This window comes from Citrus sinensis, chromosome 6 (assembly GCF_022201045.2).
Source record: "Citrus sinensis cultivar Valencia sweet orange chromosome 6, DVS_A1.0, whole genome shotgun sequence".
In the NCBI taxonomy this organism is placed as follows: Eukaryota; Viridiplantae; Streptophyta; class Magnoliopsida; order Sapindales; family Rutaceae; genus Citrus; species Citrus sinensis.
The window spans coordinates 23,810,803-23,827,913 of record NC_068561.1 but is presented as its reverse complement, the minus strand read 5'-3'; the positions used below and the strand labels follow the sequence as shown (position 1 = coordinate 23,827,913).

General features: G+C 33.9%; 1 protein-coding gene and 1 long non-coding RNA gene across 4 annotated transcripts in view; one reads left to right on the top strand and one right to left on the bottom strand.

Moving 5' to 3' along the window:
• The window catches only part of LOC102616027 (protein SWEETIE), a 43,553-nt gene extending 32,711 nt beyond the window's left edge, over window positions 1–10,842 (top strand). Inside the window, exons 32-48 of one of the 3 annotated variants that reach the window (XM_025099916.2) lie at window positions 998–1,212; window positions 2,567–2,711; window positions 2,816–2,884; window positions 4,076–4,132; window positions 4,354–4,440; window positions 4,532–4,660; window positions 4,811–5,014; window positions 5,163–5,624; window positions 6,462–6,527; window positions 6,973–7,070; window positions 7,167–7,263; window positions 7,412–7,544; window positions 7,870–8,180; window positions 8,263–8,397; window positions 8,600–8,764; window positions 8,862–8,987; window positions 9,660–10,842. In XM_025099916.2, coding sequence (XP_024955684.1) covers window positions 998–1,212; window positions 2,567–2,711; window positions 2,816–2,884; window positions 4,076–4,132; window positions 4,354–4,440; window positions 4,532–4,660; window positions 4,811–5,014; window positions 5,163–5,624; window positions 6,462–6,527; window positions 6,973–7,070; window positions 7,167–7,263; window positions 7,412–7,544; window positions 7,870–8,180; window positions 8,263–8,397; window positions 8,600–8,764; window positions 8,862–8,987; window positions 9,660–10,499 — 3,339 coding nt within the window. In that variant the 3' untranslated portion in view covers window positions 10,500–10,842. Of the gene's footprint in view, window positions 1–997; window positions 1,213–2,566; window positions 2,712–2,815; window positions 2,885–4,075; window positions 4,133–4,353; window positions 4,441–4,531; window positions 4,661–4,810; window positions 5,015–5,162; window positions 5,625–6,461; window positions 6,528–6,972; window positions 7,071–7,166; window positions 7,264–7,399; window positions 7,545–7,869; window positions 8,181–8,262; window positions 8,398–8,599; window positions 8,765–8,861; window positions 8,988–9,659 lie in introns of all 3 variants that reach the window. The other 2 variants (XM_006482203.4, XM_006482202.4) reach the window with 2 other exon arrangements.
• A 3,486-nt stretch (window positions 10,843–14,328) lies between these two features.
• Window positions 14,329–15,827, bottom strand: LOC127903007 (uncharacterized). The gene is made up of 2 exons (XR_008055764.1): window positions 15,154–15,827; window positions 14,329–14,802 (listed from the first exon to the last, which is right to left on the bottom strand). It is a non-coding gene; the product is annotated as an uncharacterized LOC127903007 (long non-coding RNA).
• Between the last annotated feature and the right edge of the window lie 1,284 nt (window positions 15,828–17,111).

The following is a 17,111-nucleotide window of genomic DNA, read 5'->3' as shown; positions in this document are numbered from 1 at the left end:
TTTTACTGGATGTGTGTTTTTTCTATTGCTGCATGATTGGTTCAGTATTCAAGTGCTCAATTGTCGTAACATTTGCAGAAAATGAGCAGATTTCCACATTTAGTTGATATTCTGTAGCCCTTTAATTTAAAACATGTGCAACATTTTTCTCTGGAAACAGTTCTGTTCCTTTCTGATCAAACAACTGAAAATACTTGCAATACGCAGCAATTCCATAATACATAGTCCTTTTGTAATCACAAGCACTTGCCTCCCCGAAAATCAAGAAACAAAAGCTGGGTCACTGCTATCCTAGAGAGCAGAGCCTGAAAAAGCAAAGGCCCCAAATTCTGCAAAATGGGGCAATTGAGAAATGAGCAATGAATGTCACTTAAATCATTTATTATGATCTCCTGTCTTCTCATTAAGAGTCAATATATATTATATGGAGTAATAGGTCAATACAGAATGAAAGTTTCCAAAGTGCTAACGGAGTGAAGTGGTATGCTTGATATGCTTTTAAAATTTTTCTCCTTTTTTTTTTAAAAAAAAAAGATTCCCTGCTGGACTTGTCAGCTGTTGATGATGAAATTACTCATGAAGACTTTGCTGTTTGTCTTGGATTTCTTTGTCCTTTTTAGTTAGGGATCACTTTTAAGTTTTTCAGTTCCCTTGATTTACAAGATAAGTTTTAATGCAGTTCCATATCAGAGTTTTTCTCTTGAGCAGTTGGCAATGATGTTAACTCTAATTTGTCTTCGTAACTTTTTGAAGTTAGGGTTTTTTTCTTGGAATTATTTGGCATGTACGTCTATGCATGAGACTTTTCTGATTTTCTGAATTTCTGAATTTCTGAATGATAGTCATTGTCTGCTTATTGTAATTGACATGATGAAATATGACAATGGAAAATTTAAAGTGCCTTGTTCACATTTTGTAAATATTGTTCTTATTAATACTAGTTTCTTTGTTTCCTATCAAAAAAATAAAAAATAAAAATGTTTAAACCTTCATTTAGGTTGTTTCTATGTCATCAAGAGGGAATGCCGAATTTAATAATTCAGAAAGCGATCCCACAAATGATCCAGACAGTGAAGCTATTGGAGATGATGGAGAAAACATGGTCTCTAGCTCTAAAGACATGCCAAGTCAGGGTTATGCATTTGAAGCTTCAAGAGTTAAACCTAATAGAGACAAGCATCTCAGATATCGTACGAGAGTCTTTGCTGCTGAGTATGTGATCGTGCTCTTTTCTCTGTATCTTTCCGATTCTAATCATTGTTTCATTTGTACTACTGTAAATTTTCTTTTCGATCCATTAATTGATCAGAAATTTAGCATGATACTGTTTGGACTGCTGAGATGTGATTGTGCCCTTTTCTCTGCATTTTTCCTATTCCAATCATTGTTTTAATTAATATTACTTGTAAATTTTCTTTTTGATCCATTAATCAATCAGAAATTTTGCTGATACTGTTTGGACTTCATGCACATATTTTGGTTATGGTCTCATTGAGAGTGACAAAGGCAACTTTCTATTGTCTTCTGACCGTGCAAGTTCTTAAGGTTTTAATAAAAAGCTGCCTTTGGGAAGGAGTTTTAGGTTAGGTGGCTTTTCTCTTTTGGGAAAGTTCTTGCCTTTATTTCAGATGTGGATATTGTTTTAGTCCTTCCAAGATATAAACTTTCTGTTTGGAGGTACTCTCTTATTTGTAAATACTTAGGCTGTTTTTGGGGCTAGTGGACATCTTCATCACATTTTGTAAATTTCTATGTATTCAATCTACTTGACTTTTTCTCAAAAAAGCTGTCTTCGGTAACTTCTAACCGACAACATTTCCTTAAAAGTTTTTGTATCCCTTATATTCAATAACAAAGAATATGTGTATGTGGATAATGAATGAAACAGATCCTCACTTACATTTTTCTTTGTTGTTTATTTATAAATGAAGTTACTTGAATGTAACAATGAAATAATGACTTGTGGGTGCCAGCTAGTTTAGTTAGTAAAACCTCTTTGGTTGCTGCAGAAGGTCCGGGGTTTGGACCCTGGTCATATGGGTGGGGAGGGGATTTAGTTTCCAATCATGCATTATATACTTAGGGTATGTACTTGGGATTGATCTTTATCATTTTTTGCAATTTATATCTTGGGCTAAAGGAACTCTGATAATTTACTGCCACCTTTGTTAGTTAAGATGTTAAATTTCTTCTGTTTTCTTCATGGAATTGGTCATTGATGTCTAAGGTCAATGTTTGGAGCCATAGGGTCAACTGCATTGTGATATGGTGGGTGCTTTTGCATGTATATTATAAATTATGGCGCAAAATTTAGAAAAAGCAAAATCTGCATATCTTGGAAGGAGGCTTTGAGATGCGTAGAAAATTTTGGATTTATGCCATTTTTCCTGCAATTCACAGCAACTGAAAGCCTTAAGCAATCCCTGAACGGAAAGGACTAAGAAGTCAAAGACAAACTCTTTAAGTCTTCATGACTTGTCCAACATCTCATACATTCCTCATGTACTGAATGAGAACACTATTATATATTCAATCTGTTTTTTTCAATCAAATTGTCTCACTGTAGGTGTTTGAGTCATCTACCAACAGCTGTGGGAAGTGATGCTGCTCATTTTGACCTCTCGTCGGCAAGGAAGAAACGCGCTAATGCGCAGGGATCTTGTGATTGGCTAGTTCTCCATGTGCAAGAGCTAATATCACTTGCTTATCAGGTGATTGATATGAATTAAGTAGCTTACTACTACATTGTTTTGAATTACTATGTAATTTTGAATTATGTATTAAATCATCCATTTAATACTATAACTTCTTTTAGATAAGTACAATCCAGTTTGAAAACATGCGGCCAATTGGTGTGGGACTTCTGAGTACGATTATAGACAAGGTCAGTTGTGACAGTCCTACATATTCTGGTTAGTATGTTTTGTTAATGTATATCATTCTTCAGATTGAGTTAGGCATAATTGTTCATAATATAGTTACATATGCGGGCCCTTTTTTTTTTATTTTCTTTTCCCTTTCGGGGTATGACAATAAAGAAATTTTTTGAAAAGACTCCCTTTTTTTTGTTTTTAATGATACCAGCTATGGCTATAACCAGTGATCATTCCAATTGAACATGAGACATCAACTTGAATTAAGGTGAGGTATTCCTCTGCTGAGGTTTGCTGAGAACTGTGGCTCATACCTCAATTTGCTCTCCAGAATATTCAGTTGGCAATAGTTTGGGGACACAGCTTTTTTCAAAATAAAGTTGTTAAAAGTGCTACCTGAAGCAAATGGCAATGTTGCTCAAGTGAAGCAACAATGCCTCTCCTTGTAAGTTGGGAAATGTTATAAAGGAAAATATAAAGAATAACCAGAAGTCTAAAAGCTTTTGAAGTCAGTCTTGTCTCACTCTCACTTGTTTACTCTCTCCTATTATTTATATTTCTTACTGCTAAAGTTCAGTTGCTAAAATCTCTTGTGTGGAAAAAATAGGTCTGGGGTCTGTACCACACTCAGATGGGTAGGAAGTGAATTGCGTTGCCATTAGGCTATAATAATAATAAAAAGGCTGCTGCAGGCTTTATCTTCTCTCTCAATTTCGGCTTTTGCAATTCTTCTATTTTTCTAGATCATATGTCTCCTGTTTTTCATTTCTTTTAAATTTGGCATAGCCTTCTACTATTTTTATATCAACTTTATTTGAACTGAAGTTATAGAATGAAAAGCAAAATGTTTTTCTTTTTCCTTGATCCAATTCTTTGACCACTAATAATGGTTTAAATAAATTAGTACATGTCCATGCATGCTTCTGTGTTGGAATATATCTTCCTTTTCTGTTTTTTATTTTTCGTAATTTTTATCTGGAGAGCTATATCAAATATTCCTTTTTGCTGACATGTGCATTACTCATTAGTTATGTCGTAGATCCATAAGCTCAGATGGCATTATTCTGGATAGAAAGTATTTGGCTTTTAGTTTTGGACCTTTCTTGTATCTGTTAAATTTCCTGTAGTACTTGTTATTGTATTTTAGAAATACATCACTTCATATTTTTAATTCTTTTTCAATGTTGTAACTTTTTATACAGTTTGAAATGACACCAGACCCTGACCTTCCTGGACATCTTCTACTAGAACAGTATCAGGTATGCTGTTGGATTTAAGGAATCTTTAGTTTTTGTCTCTATGTAGTATTTAACTAAACCTCAAACCTGAAGTAATAGGTGTTAAAGTTAACACGACATAAAAGCTTAAGCTTAGGTTCCCAATAGTAATATATGAGTACTGAAGGGTTCAGTTTGTTCCTGCACCACGTAAATCTCTTGATTATGGATGTATTAGCTTAATTATGACTGTATAAACTCAGGCACAACTTGTATCTGCTGTTCGAACTGCATTAGATTCATCATCTGGTCCTATCCTTCTGGAGGCAGGGTTGCAGCTGGCAACTAAGGTTTGTGCTTTAGGTGGAAATGGATTTCCTTCTTTCAAAGTTTCCAAAAATTTATTTATACATATAGATTTTATTTAATGTTTAATTTCAGATAATGACAAGTGGGATAATTAGTGGTGATCAAGCTGCAGTTAAACGTATATTTTCATTGATTTCACGACCTCTTAATGATTTCAAGGACCTATATTATCCTTCATTTGCAGAATGGGTCTCATGCAAGGTACATAAGTCTACAGTTTCAAATATTTTTTTTCCCTATTTACGTAGATGGCACAAATTGGTTTATTGTTGCTTCTGTTTTTCATCATCTTGCAAAACGTTGCTTAATAAGATGAATAGTCTCTTACTGATTTATTTGAATATGAAACAGATCAAGATCAGACTTCTAGCTGCACATGCCTCTCTGAAATGTTATACATATGCATTCTTGAGGAGACACCATGATAGGGTTCCAGATGAGTTTCTTGCATTATTGCCATTGTTTTCGAAGAGTTCAAGTGTCCTGGGGAAGTACTGGATCCAGATTCTAAAGGATTACAGTTATATTTTCTTGGGCCTGAATCTCAAAAGAAAAGTAAGCTTGATTTTTGAAAAATCTGTTAGATCTTTTTCTTCTATCTTGTCAATATCTTCTTGTCTTTTATTGGAGTGTAAGCACGATGTTTATGAACTTTTCACCAGTGGGTCCTGCTGACCTCATCATTGTTTCTTGGGTCTTGCAGTGGAATCCATTTCTCGATGGGATACAGTTGCCGCTGGTTTCATCTAAGTTGCAGTCTTGTTTTGAAGAAGCCTGGCCAGTTATTTTGCAAGCAGTTGCTTTGGATGCAATGCCTGTAAAACTTGATGAAAAGGGACTTTCCAAAATCACTGTTGAAAATATGTCCAAGAGTAGCTTAATATCGGGTTACAGCATGGTGGAACTCGAGTTTGAGGATTATCGATTTCTATGGGCCTTTGCTTTGATTGTTGTATTTCAGGGACAACATTTAGTACCTAGTAAACAAAGAATAGGATTGGGTTCTGCAAAAGCTAAATTTGGTGGAGACTCGCCAACTAAAGAGATGAATCCACTTGGCTTGAAGTTGTATGAGATTGTGTTACCAGTATTCCAGTTCCTCTCAACTGAAAGCTTTTTCACTGCAGGTTTTCTTACTGTGAATATATGCCAAGAATTGTTGCAGGTTAGTTAGACAAATTTTATAATAGCTCTCTAATTTTTTCTATATGTGATTAATTTATTTATTTTCAATTTTTTTTAGTTGATTTTCTGGAATTGATAGAAGAAATTGGATGAATGCTAATTAACATATGTTGAAAATGTATTCAGATAATGTGATGAATTCTTTTGTGCAAATAATTTTTTTAAGGTGCACAATGAGAACTATTTTGAGACTCTTCTTTCTTCTTTATAATTTAAATTGGGAGGGAGTTTAGGGCTTACATATTTTGACATTTACAGATTTGTACTGTGGGATTATCTTGTAGTCTTCTGGCTTTGAGTGATATAGAATGACGTTCAGCCCAGGCTGATCCTGGTTTTTGTGGACAGCTTGTTCAGTCTTGTAGTCCCTGGAGGAAAGTTTCACCTGACACTCTCATATTCACTGTAAAATAAGAAGCCTATACCAGAGACAAGCTTGTTGAAAAGTCCAGCCTTGGACTTGAGGAGGTAGAGCTTCAAGTGTTAATGTTAGACCTTTGCCTATAGCTTTAGTTTTTGGGTCAATGGTACTTTAACAGTTAGCATGCGCTCTAACTCAATCTGAAAAATGTTTGCTTGTGACAAAGCTATTGAATAATCAAATATTCTACGGGAGGGTGTTGTAGAGCTTAAATATTCTTGTGAGTGCTTTTAAGCGTATAGGTCAAGTGATTGGTTAACATTTGCCGTTTGCTTTAACTTTCTCTGGCAATAATAAACATTTATTGCATAGCTGTGATCACATAGTTAGTATCTTCTCACAATATTGGTATTGCCAAATATGATCTGAGCCATTTTATCTTCTTGGTGGATGTAGGTCTTCTTATATTCTATATGCATGGACAATTCGTGGAACAGTCTTGCAATTTCAGTCCTATCACAGGTATAAATTGACTTGCTGTTGATGATTGAGAGGAATTGATCGGCATTTTGATTGCATTTTACTGAATAAGATTATGAGCGACATTGTGGTTCAGACTATTTTTCTCATTCAATCATCAATTGGTTCAAGTTCTATCTATTTCACTGGAATTAGAATATTTGTGGTGCCCTAGCTGTTGTGCAGATATCCCATTCTCAAATTATTCTTTATTACTACTTGATTTACAATTAACAAATCTATTCTCCATATAAGTAAGCCCTTTAATTTATCGTTTATTTTATCACCTTCAATATACCAAGTTTAGTTCTCTATATCAACATTTGTGCATGGTATGTGGATGAAAAATAACTATTGATGCTTTATATTTATTGAAGTCCTTTATTTGGGTTCCATATAAACTTACATAACAATCATTGAGTTGTAGTTTTGATTTCTATATCAACAGATTGTACAGAACTGCCCGGAAGATTTTCTCAAATCAGAAAATTTTTCTTATCTGGGGATGGAGCTTTGTTTGGCTTACCTTTTCAAAATTTTTCAGAGGTAATCATTTGATAATAAATATCAGTGTAAAGCATATGATGAAGTGTATTACAGAGATACCCTCTGCTAAAAATTTTGCTTCTTTTTGTGTTTCAGTACAAATTTAGTGTCACCAGATCAATCAAACCAAGGAGATCTGATATCTCCCTTATTTGTAACTGCAAAGACACTAATAGTGCATTTTGAACGAAAGGTGGGAGGTCTATGTTTATTCATGGCCATAAATACTCATTAATTCATTTGCAATCTTGGGATCACATTTCTTTATAATTTTTGAAGAGTTACTGTTCAAATATTTACCTTCAGATTTGTTATTCTGCTGTTTTAAGATGCAGAAGCAGTTTATGTCTGTAGCATTGGCATTTTTGTTAATTGGCTACCGGTGCATTAGACAAGCTTCAACAGAGTTATGTCTGTCAAAGGCCATTGAATTTATCAAGTGTGCTGTTCCCTTACTGAAGAATGTTGTTGAGGGTAAGTTCTATGCCAGATTTGATTTTGCAACTCAATTTTTTTCCCCTCAACAGATATTTATTTTGTATATGCGTAGAACTTTTTTGTTTATTTTTTACTTTGGTATAAAAGGAAACATAAATTTTATTAGTAGGGAAAAAGATCTGCTGGAGGATGACCCCAGATGCACTCCAAGAATATCAAAAAAACTGACGCACAATTAATAGCATAATGTAATACACATGCAATATATGGGAGTGAAAATCCGTTAATATAACAATATCTCGAGTTATGATGCTTCTACATATAGTTGGGAAGCTAGTACCTGATGGAAGTTTTTTTGCAGATGCTCTTACACTTGGTGATGATGGAATTATTCATCTGAGAACAATTTTTGGCTCCTGTCTGAATGTGATTGCTGATGTCATGAAGAATTGTACTGAGGGACTTCATCTACTGGAAAATAAGAGATCTGACTTGGGCAGACTACTTCAGCTAAAGCTTGCATTCACGGTTGAGCAAAATGTTTCGTTGGCCAAACTGGCTAACGAAACTGGATGTTCTTGGGACAACAAAGACTGTATTCCCATAGGTTTTGCTGTGTTCAAGTGTTGTGCTGAAAGTATAAGAACTGTACTTACTGATTCAAATCTGCAGGTAGCCGTGATACCAGATAATCTAGCAATGCTCATTCATTACCAAATACCAAAAAATAGCTGATGCATATTTCCATACATAGGTTCAAGCGATTGGGTTGCAAGTGCTAAAAAGCTTGGTGCAGAGGTGCACGAGCAAAGAAAACAACAGCTTACTGTTGTTCATTGGTGGAGTGCTTGTTAGAGATATCTTCACCATAATGTGGAAGATGTTGAAGGTGTGTCTTTTATTCATTTTTGTTTTTAAATCTTTTCTCTATCTTTCACTGGAAAATCACAATAATTTCCCCCTTCTTTCCTTATCCCATTTCTTTACATTCATTTATCTTTTTCTGATGAAATTGGGGTGGATGGAATCCAAGAACTAGTTGAACTTCAATGTTTATCATTTTGATGAGTCAATGTTGCTAATAATCACAGAAACCTATAGTTAAAGAATCAGTGACTATTGCTGGGGAATGCTTAAGGATCTTGATGCTACTGCAAACTGTGTCAAAAACTGAAGAATGTCAGAGAGGTTTTATGAATCTGCTTCTAGAAGCTATTGTCATGGTCTTCTCAGCATCAGAAGATGTCCGTTCTCAGGTACTATTGTTAATCATGCCCCAAATTTAGATTGAAACTAGAACTATTTTTTTAATTTGATTCATAACGTTTCTCCTGATTATTTTATCAATGACAGGAAGCTAATGACATAAGAAACACTGCTGTGAGGCTTGTTTCTCATCTTGCTCAAATTCCTTCCTCAGCAGTTCACCTTAAGGATGTCTTGTTATCATTGCCTCCAACGCACAGGCAGCAACTTCAGGTGCTGTTCTTGCTTTATTTTATCTCTAGCGTTTATTGGGTTGGAAAAGAAGAACGATGATTAATTGTTTATAAGAAACATGCTCTAGCACGTGTGATATGTAGAAAAAAATTTGTATTTCTCTTCTTTTGCTTAGTAGCAGGTCATTGTGAGATTGGGGATGGCAATCGTTCAGGTATAAAATCCATTTCATAACCAAACCCAGAAAATTGCCGTCTAAATCCCAAACCACTGTCAAGTTCTGGGAAAAGTGATGTATATTGACCATATCCAAACCCGGAAAATTGCCATCCCAACAAGTGTGACATGCTGTTTTACTTATTTGAAGCCTCAAATTTTTGTTCTTGTGACTTTTATCCATCATCGTTCTAGGGAATTCTGGATCCTTTCCACTAATGGTGCTTTAATAGTTTTTTAGATATGCAACCTTCTTCATGTTTTGAAGACCATGTAATCTCATTTATTCCTTGTACTGCCAAGAACCTCAGAAAAGGGTGTAAATTGTTTGAAAATAACTTTGAGATTTGCACAAGCTCAAATTACATCTGTTGTAGAAATTGGAAATATTGTTACACCTTTATATGATTTCTAAGCCATATAATTTTTTTTTTTTTTCAAGTTTTGTTATGGATGTGATGAATTCTCTATTTGGCCGTGATTCTCTTCTTTCAGGTGGTCCTTCGTGCTTCTGTAACACAAGATCACAACCCATTACAAATGAAACCTGTAGCACCATCATTAGAAATCAAATTACCGGCACCAGCTGGTGGAAAAATAGAGAGAGATTCCCTGCCATCGGCCACCCAAATAGAGCAGCCAGAAGTGAGCAGAGAGAGAGAGATACTGGCAACAGCTGCCTCAGTTCACTCTGATGAGGACAAAATTGGAGAGAGAGATGATGAAGATGAAGATGATGATTGGGACGCTTTCCAGTCTTTTCCAGCCTCGACAGGTGCAGCTGAAACTGATTCAAAAGTAGGAATTATGGCCGACAGACCTGACCTAGTTGAAGATTCTTCTGCTTCAGAAACCAGAACCAGAAAAGTGAACTTTCAAGAATCCGACCCTTCTCAACCTCTCGACATTGTGAATGAGAGCAATGAGGCAGAGGATCCAGAAACCAGTGAACAGAATTTGGTTTCAGATAGTGCAGATGATGGATACGATATGGAAGTAGTCCATGATTTTAAGATGGACACTGGTATTGCAAAACCAAGTGATGATGATCATGATCAAGAGATTGAAGATGAAAATGTGTCAAGCCTAGAGATAGAAGATGAAGCAGTTGCAAGCCTAGCCAAGGAAGAAATAGCACACAGCATTCAACTAACTGAAGACGCGGAAGGATCAGTGAAAGACAGGTCAGCAGAAGATCATGAACAGAGAAAGGAGAGCCTAGCCGACAAAATTGATGAACGGTTGTCAACTGATCTTCAACAGGTCGAAGGAGAAGAAGGATCATCAGAAGTGAATACAGTGAAGGAGCATGAGGTCGAAAATGGAGAATGCTGATAATGAAATCGGTTTCGAAGTACTTTCTAAACAATCATCTGCTTCCAGAACTCGTGTGGGAGAAGATTATAAAATCATTGACGAAATGCTGAGAAGAAAACGGCCAGTAATGAACAACACATAGAGGATCCTGGTATTAAGAAATTGTCAGAAGGCTAAGATAATAAAATCCATGGAAACTGTCTTGTCTCGGCGAGTTTGTTGTAAATCCTTAGTCCACAAACTATATTATGTTTCACAAGAAGTCGAATATTTGTTTCTCATCAGCCTTACTGAAACCTTATAATACAATATTAATTATATCCCAACCATAGATTTATAGAGATCGCAATAATTCTTGTCACAGGGGTTTCGCCTTCAAGCTAAGATAATTAAGTAGTAACGTAGTACAAGAATTTGTTACTTTGTCTTTAGTGTCCATTTATAGGTGATTTCGTTTGCAAACATACATCATAATCTAATAAATGCAAGCATATAAGGATCAAATATTGCATACTTGAATTAATCAAATAGAGTAATTTCTTTTGCGAGCATACATTTACTGTGGCAGAACTTTGTGATTTCTTCTAAGTAGTGTTAAAATGCGGATTAATTAGACGACACTGCATTGGCACATAGTTTTGGGCCACTAAAGAGTAGTTTTGCTGTTAAAGGGTGACGACGCGACGGTGTTAATTTTGAGCTGGTTTTTCACAGCACGTAGATATTAATGAAACTAGGCCATAAAAAAAGTGGGAGTCGATTTGAGGTCTGAACTATTTTTACAAATTTCTGGAAATTTTTTAAAAAATTGAAGAAATCCCGAAAATTTTGGACAACTCGTTGAATCGGTATGAAACTCATTGGGAAGTCTTCTTATGGTCCAATTAGGATTTTGTTTAAAAAAATATTAATTTTTATCCGAGGGCTCCTCTGGGCATAGAATCAAAGGTTATTACACATGGTTTGGCCCGTTAAATGACAATTTTATTGTTAAAAGGTGATGGTGTAGAATTGAAGTTGATTTTTTTTAACACACAAATACTGGTGAAATTATACTATAGGAAAGAATGAGAGTTTTTTTTTTAACACACAAAGTTGATTTTTTTTAACACACAAATACTGGTGAAATTATACTATAGGAAAGAATGAGAGTTGATTTCGAAGCCCGAAATAATTTTCAAAAAATTAAAAAAAAAATCCCAAAAATTTAGAAGAAATTGTTGACTTGATATGAAACTCTTTGGGAGCCCTTTTGATAATCATACGTGGTGTTAGGCCATTAAAGGATAGATTTACTGTTAAAAGGTAATGGTGTTGAATTTAAAGTAATTTTTTTGTTCCCAGATATTGATGAAACTAGACTATAGGAAAGAATGAGAGTTGATTTCGAAGCCCGAAATAATTTTTTTTTTTTAAATCACCAAACAATTAGAAGAACCTGTTGAATGGATAAGAAACTTAAGTTTTTTAAATAATTCAAATATGATTTTATTTATTAAAAAAAATCTTTTTTTTCTTCAGATCCTAGTTTGGTCCCAGAACCAAAGGTTATGACAGATGATTTTGAGCTCCTAAAGAGTGGCTTTGCATTAAAGGGTAATGGTGTCAGATTTCAAGCTATTTTTTGCATTCATGCATATATTTGTGAACGAGACCATAGAAAAAAAAAAAAAAAAAAAAGGAGACCTTTTGGAGGCTTGAAACTGGACCATAGGAAAAAAAAAATAGGAATCTAATTTTAGGCCCGAAATAATAGTTGTGAGCTTTTGAAAAATGGTCAAAAATCATGAAAAATAAGAAGAACTTGTCGAATTGATATTAATGTTAAAAAAAATAGGAATCTAACCCTTTGGACCCCCCCCCCCCCCCCCAACAAAAAAAAAGAGTTTTGGTGAAAATAAAAAACTTCGGTTCAAAACTAATTTCTACACAATTTTAGGCCACTAAATGGTGGTATTAATGTTAAAGGAAAATGGTGTTGAATTTTTTTTTATTTTTTATTTTTGTACACATGTAGGTATTAGAATAACTAGACCATAGGAAAAAAAAAATGTGAGTCGATTTGGAGATTGGAAAAAAATTTAAAACTTTTTTAAAAAATCGAAAATAATATTGAAATTTTAGAGGAACTTGTTGGATTCAAGTGAAGCACTTTGGGAAGCCTTTTTGTACCTAAATAGGGTTTTGATGAAAAAAATTAAAATCTTTTTTTTCACGGGCCGAGTTTGGACCTAGAACCAAAAACTATATAGCATATGGTTTTAGGCCACTAAAATGTCGTTTTGCCGTTAATAGGTGATGGTGTTGAATTTTGAGCTAGCGTTTTGCATGCATTAGATATTGGTGAAGCTAGACCATAGAAAAAACAGGAGTCAATTTGAAGATCCGAAATAATTTTTGTAAAATTTTGAAAATTTTCTATAGAATTGAAAAAAAATCTAAAAAAAATAAGAGGACTTTTTAGATTGGATTAATAATGAAGCTCTTTGACAGGCATTTTAATGGCCCAATAAAGGCTTTGGTGGAGAAAACTTAGATTTTTACGAAAGGTTATAACACATGGTTTTGGGCTGTTAGAGGTCGATCTTGCAGTTAAAAGAGTAATGATGTTGAATTTCTTAATGATTTTTAGCATGCAAATAGATATTACTAAAACTAGACCATAGGAAAAACAGGAGTTGACTTGGAGGCCTAAAACAATTTTTACAAATTTTTAAAATTTTTCCCAAAAAATTAAAAAATTCGGTAAAACTAGGAGAATTTGTTAAATTAATGTGAAACTCTTTGGGAGACTCTTTTGTGTGATCCAAATAGAATTTTAATGGAATTGACCTAGTTTACTAAAAATGCTATTGCAATATATACAAATATGTATTTAGATAAAGTAATGATATATCCATAAACTCTTGAACAAGCTTATTTTATAAAAAATGATTTGATATTTTGTACAAACTGATTTGGCATTAACTTATTGGCTGAATAAAAATACAAAATAATAAAAACAAATCATGCAAATTTATAGATATTTAATCCTACCAATTCAATTATACTATATCAGTTTATACAAAAAAATTTAACAAAGCTTTAAATGTATAAGCAGCGATATTTGAACTTCTCAGTTTATCTCACTAATCTCTACTTTTTAATTAACCTCACATATTTCTAAAAATATCCTTATTAAAGAATATAAAAATAAGTAAAGATAAAAATATTGTTGTTTGTAGAATTCAACAAGGCTTTCTATGTGGGCACTTGACTTTTTCAATGAAGTTGTGAGGCCAACTGTTGCACGTGCTCTGGTTGTTCTCAGTAGTCGCCTGCCTAAAGCTTCCTCCTCCTATCTGGGTTTTGATTGTGTGGTCGCTTTGCTTTAGTGACTGTAGATCACTTGTATTTTCAGTATAGTGGGTTCTTTTTGAGTTGTTCTGCCGCTATCAATTTCCATTTTATAAGGGCGGGATTTTAGTTGTTAAAATTAATGCGATGGTTCTTTGAATGTCTCTGTGTGTCTGGATATGATTCAACTAGTTTGGATATTCCGTCATAAGTGGGTGAATTTATTTTGTATTTGATTGAGGAAACCTGCAGACAAACTTTTGAATTATGTTATAATTTAACTGGTTTTTTTTTTAAAAAAAAATAAAAACTGTTTAAAACAAAATGATAAATAAGGGTAATTTTAAAAATAATTAATAAGATTAATTGAAAAGTGAGGGCTAATGAAAGTTGAAATATTACCACCTAAATTTACAAATGATGTGTCTTCAAATTAAATAAGAGTCCAAACAAACGCATGCAACTGTTGAGATTCTAAAGGATAAATTAAGAAAACAATTTAATGGTATGGTTGTCAATTTGTAAATCGTAATCAACTATTGATTCAAAATTAATCTGATACAAGTCTAGTCTTTACAAGTTACAACGGTTAAAGACAACAATCCTAAAATCAATCACCACGATCTGCGTTACAATTCTGCAACCACCATTAATTCAGTGATCAATACAACTCCTTTCTTTCTCGCTTACATTGCTTTTACATTCAATTAATTTTACAAGGCTTGTGAAGGGTATGAGATCGCATAAAATATTTACTTAGTTTGTATTTATTGTATGGCATGTAAAATTTTTTTTTTAAAATAAAGTAACGTTTAATTAAATTGTGTATATAGAAAAGTAAAGACAACTTATTAAGAAAGTAACGAAGGTCCGAGGTCGAGGTTCTAAAATCTTATAAGAAACCTGTTCTTCAGACACTCAAGTCACTTTGTTTATCTTGCTCAAATGAGTGTTCCATTCAGGACTAAATTCCAACACCTATTGCCTGCAAAAAAGAAAATTATACATTTATTAATTTTACCACGAATTAGGAAGTTAAGAGTGGTTTGATCTTGTAGTTGGTTTGATAAAAAATTTATAAAACTTATCAATATTTATTTCCTAGTTATAACTGTTATTTCATGATAGACATGGCTTTTTACCAACGCGGCCTAGCTAAGTGTATGTTCAGAGAGTTGCATCGAATTGTAAAGTGACAAGAAGAAAGAAGAATATTAACGAGATGCTCTTTGAGTTATATATGCTTCTCAACTATGAAAGTAAAAATTAAATAGTACATGCTGGTTGTTTCTAGATTTGTTTCCCATATAATCATCATCAAGATTATTAGCACCACCTTCTTCTTCTTCTTCTTCTTCTTGGCCTTCTTTGATGCTCTGAGATGAGAGCAATCATTTTCATTTATGCAAAGAGAGTTAGACATATCCATATAATGTGAACGCATGGATTCTTATTTTAAAAGAGAGAGTAATTAGTTAGATGATGAAGTTGCGGTTTGGATGGTCTTCATCTTCCTTTTATAGATGTTGTGACGGATATCTATTGGCCACTACTCTCTCATTATGAGGGACTGATTCAAGTCTTGTAATTGTTGGGGAATAAAATTCCATCACCGTAAAATAGGAGCAGCTGTTGTTTTTATTATACAGACGGTAGTGGTAATTTAACTCATGTTATGATATTAAATGATCTTCGCTTTTCTTTTTTTTTCTTTTTTTTTTGAGATTATAAGATTTTTGTTTGAGGGAAATACTTCGGTGAGACCAGACGTGATGAGCAAATGCTTGGTGGCAGAATTCTGCGAGCAGGTGTCTCCTGTAAGAGCCAGGTAGTAAGGGAACAGGAGCATGAATATTCTGCTCGTCCACGAATATGCCATTCGCGAGGCGGAACCCTTGCTAGAGGCATAGGGTCACTCCCGCTAGGGTTCGAGGCGAGGAGACCCGGTCAACGGCAGTTGGCAAGACGTGTTTTCCTATCCGAGAATCAAGGCACGAGGTCCATCTCCATTCGCCCATCATGAAGATAATGGGACATCCACATCCGAGCGTGGGGAGAACAACGGGCGTAAATTGCGGAAGACTGAGACTCAGAGGAAGCCTATAAAAAGGTAGCCAACGAAGGTAAAAGGGTTAGATTTTTTGCTATTTGAACTAAGCAAAAGAGAGAAAACAACCTAACAGCCATAAGATTGGTAGCAAGCGTTCCCCGAACCTTCATATCTGACTTGAGCGTCAGAGGGTTTGCGCCGGGAAAACAACTGGCGTATTCTGACCTGTCTGTGTGCGCAGGAACCTCTGAAGAAGAAGCTTTACGAGGAGAGATCCTGGTTGTGGTGAAGTTGATAGAGCAGAGACCCTGATCGTAGAACGAGGACAACCAGAATCTCGCATCAACAATTTTTAAAGATTCAATTGCAAACTTAATTTAAAAAGATTTTTGTATCATGTAAAATAATTTAGTTATACAAAATCTTTCGTTTAAAATTTTATGGTTGATTCAGAAAACTCATAATTGAAAAATTATTAATTCAATAATTGATTTATATATCTCTCGAATAGTAACGAGGATTAAAAATATAGTATTATATAAAATTTAAAATAAAATTAATTTTAATAATTATTTAATTATAAATATATCAATAATAAATAAGTATTATTCTCAAGTAATTAAAAAAAATTGATTGAGTTACATACAATAATATTAGTCTGATTTTTTTTATAAGATTTTTTCTTATTTAAATGATGAAGGAGTGACTTGTTGACAGTCTGGCATGTGGCATTTTTATCAGTTTTCAGGATAATGTTATGTTAAAAAAAATTGTCATGAATTAAATGTGTCATTTTCCTATGCATATATATATTATATGTACATCATTTATCCACAACATCTAATCTGACGTGTCATGTTATCAGCCTCAAGAGTTCATTACTGCATTCGTTTTTGTGGACCCTACTTGATAGACTCGGTCACAGGCTGACAGAAGTACTTGCTGCTGGTTTCACGTGAATAAGCACTTCTAAGCACGTGGGTGTGCTGCTGGTATATTTATTTACATACAGAATGCAATAACACACTAATAAATTTTTACATTTTAATTTGAAAAAATATCTACCGTCCACTCAATTTTTACACTTTTTTAAAAAACATACAATTTTTTTATTTTTTAGTTAGAATCCACCTAAAGTTATATTTTTTTTTCACTTTTCCACTTCCGTTTGGAATCCGTTAAGAAAACTAACGGAAACTTAAAAAAATGACCATTTTACCCCCAAAACGAAAATTATAATTTCA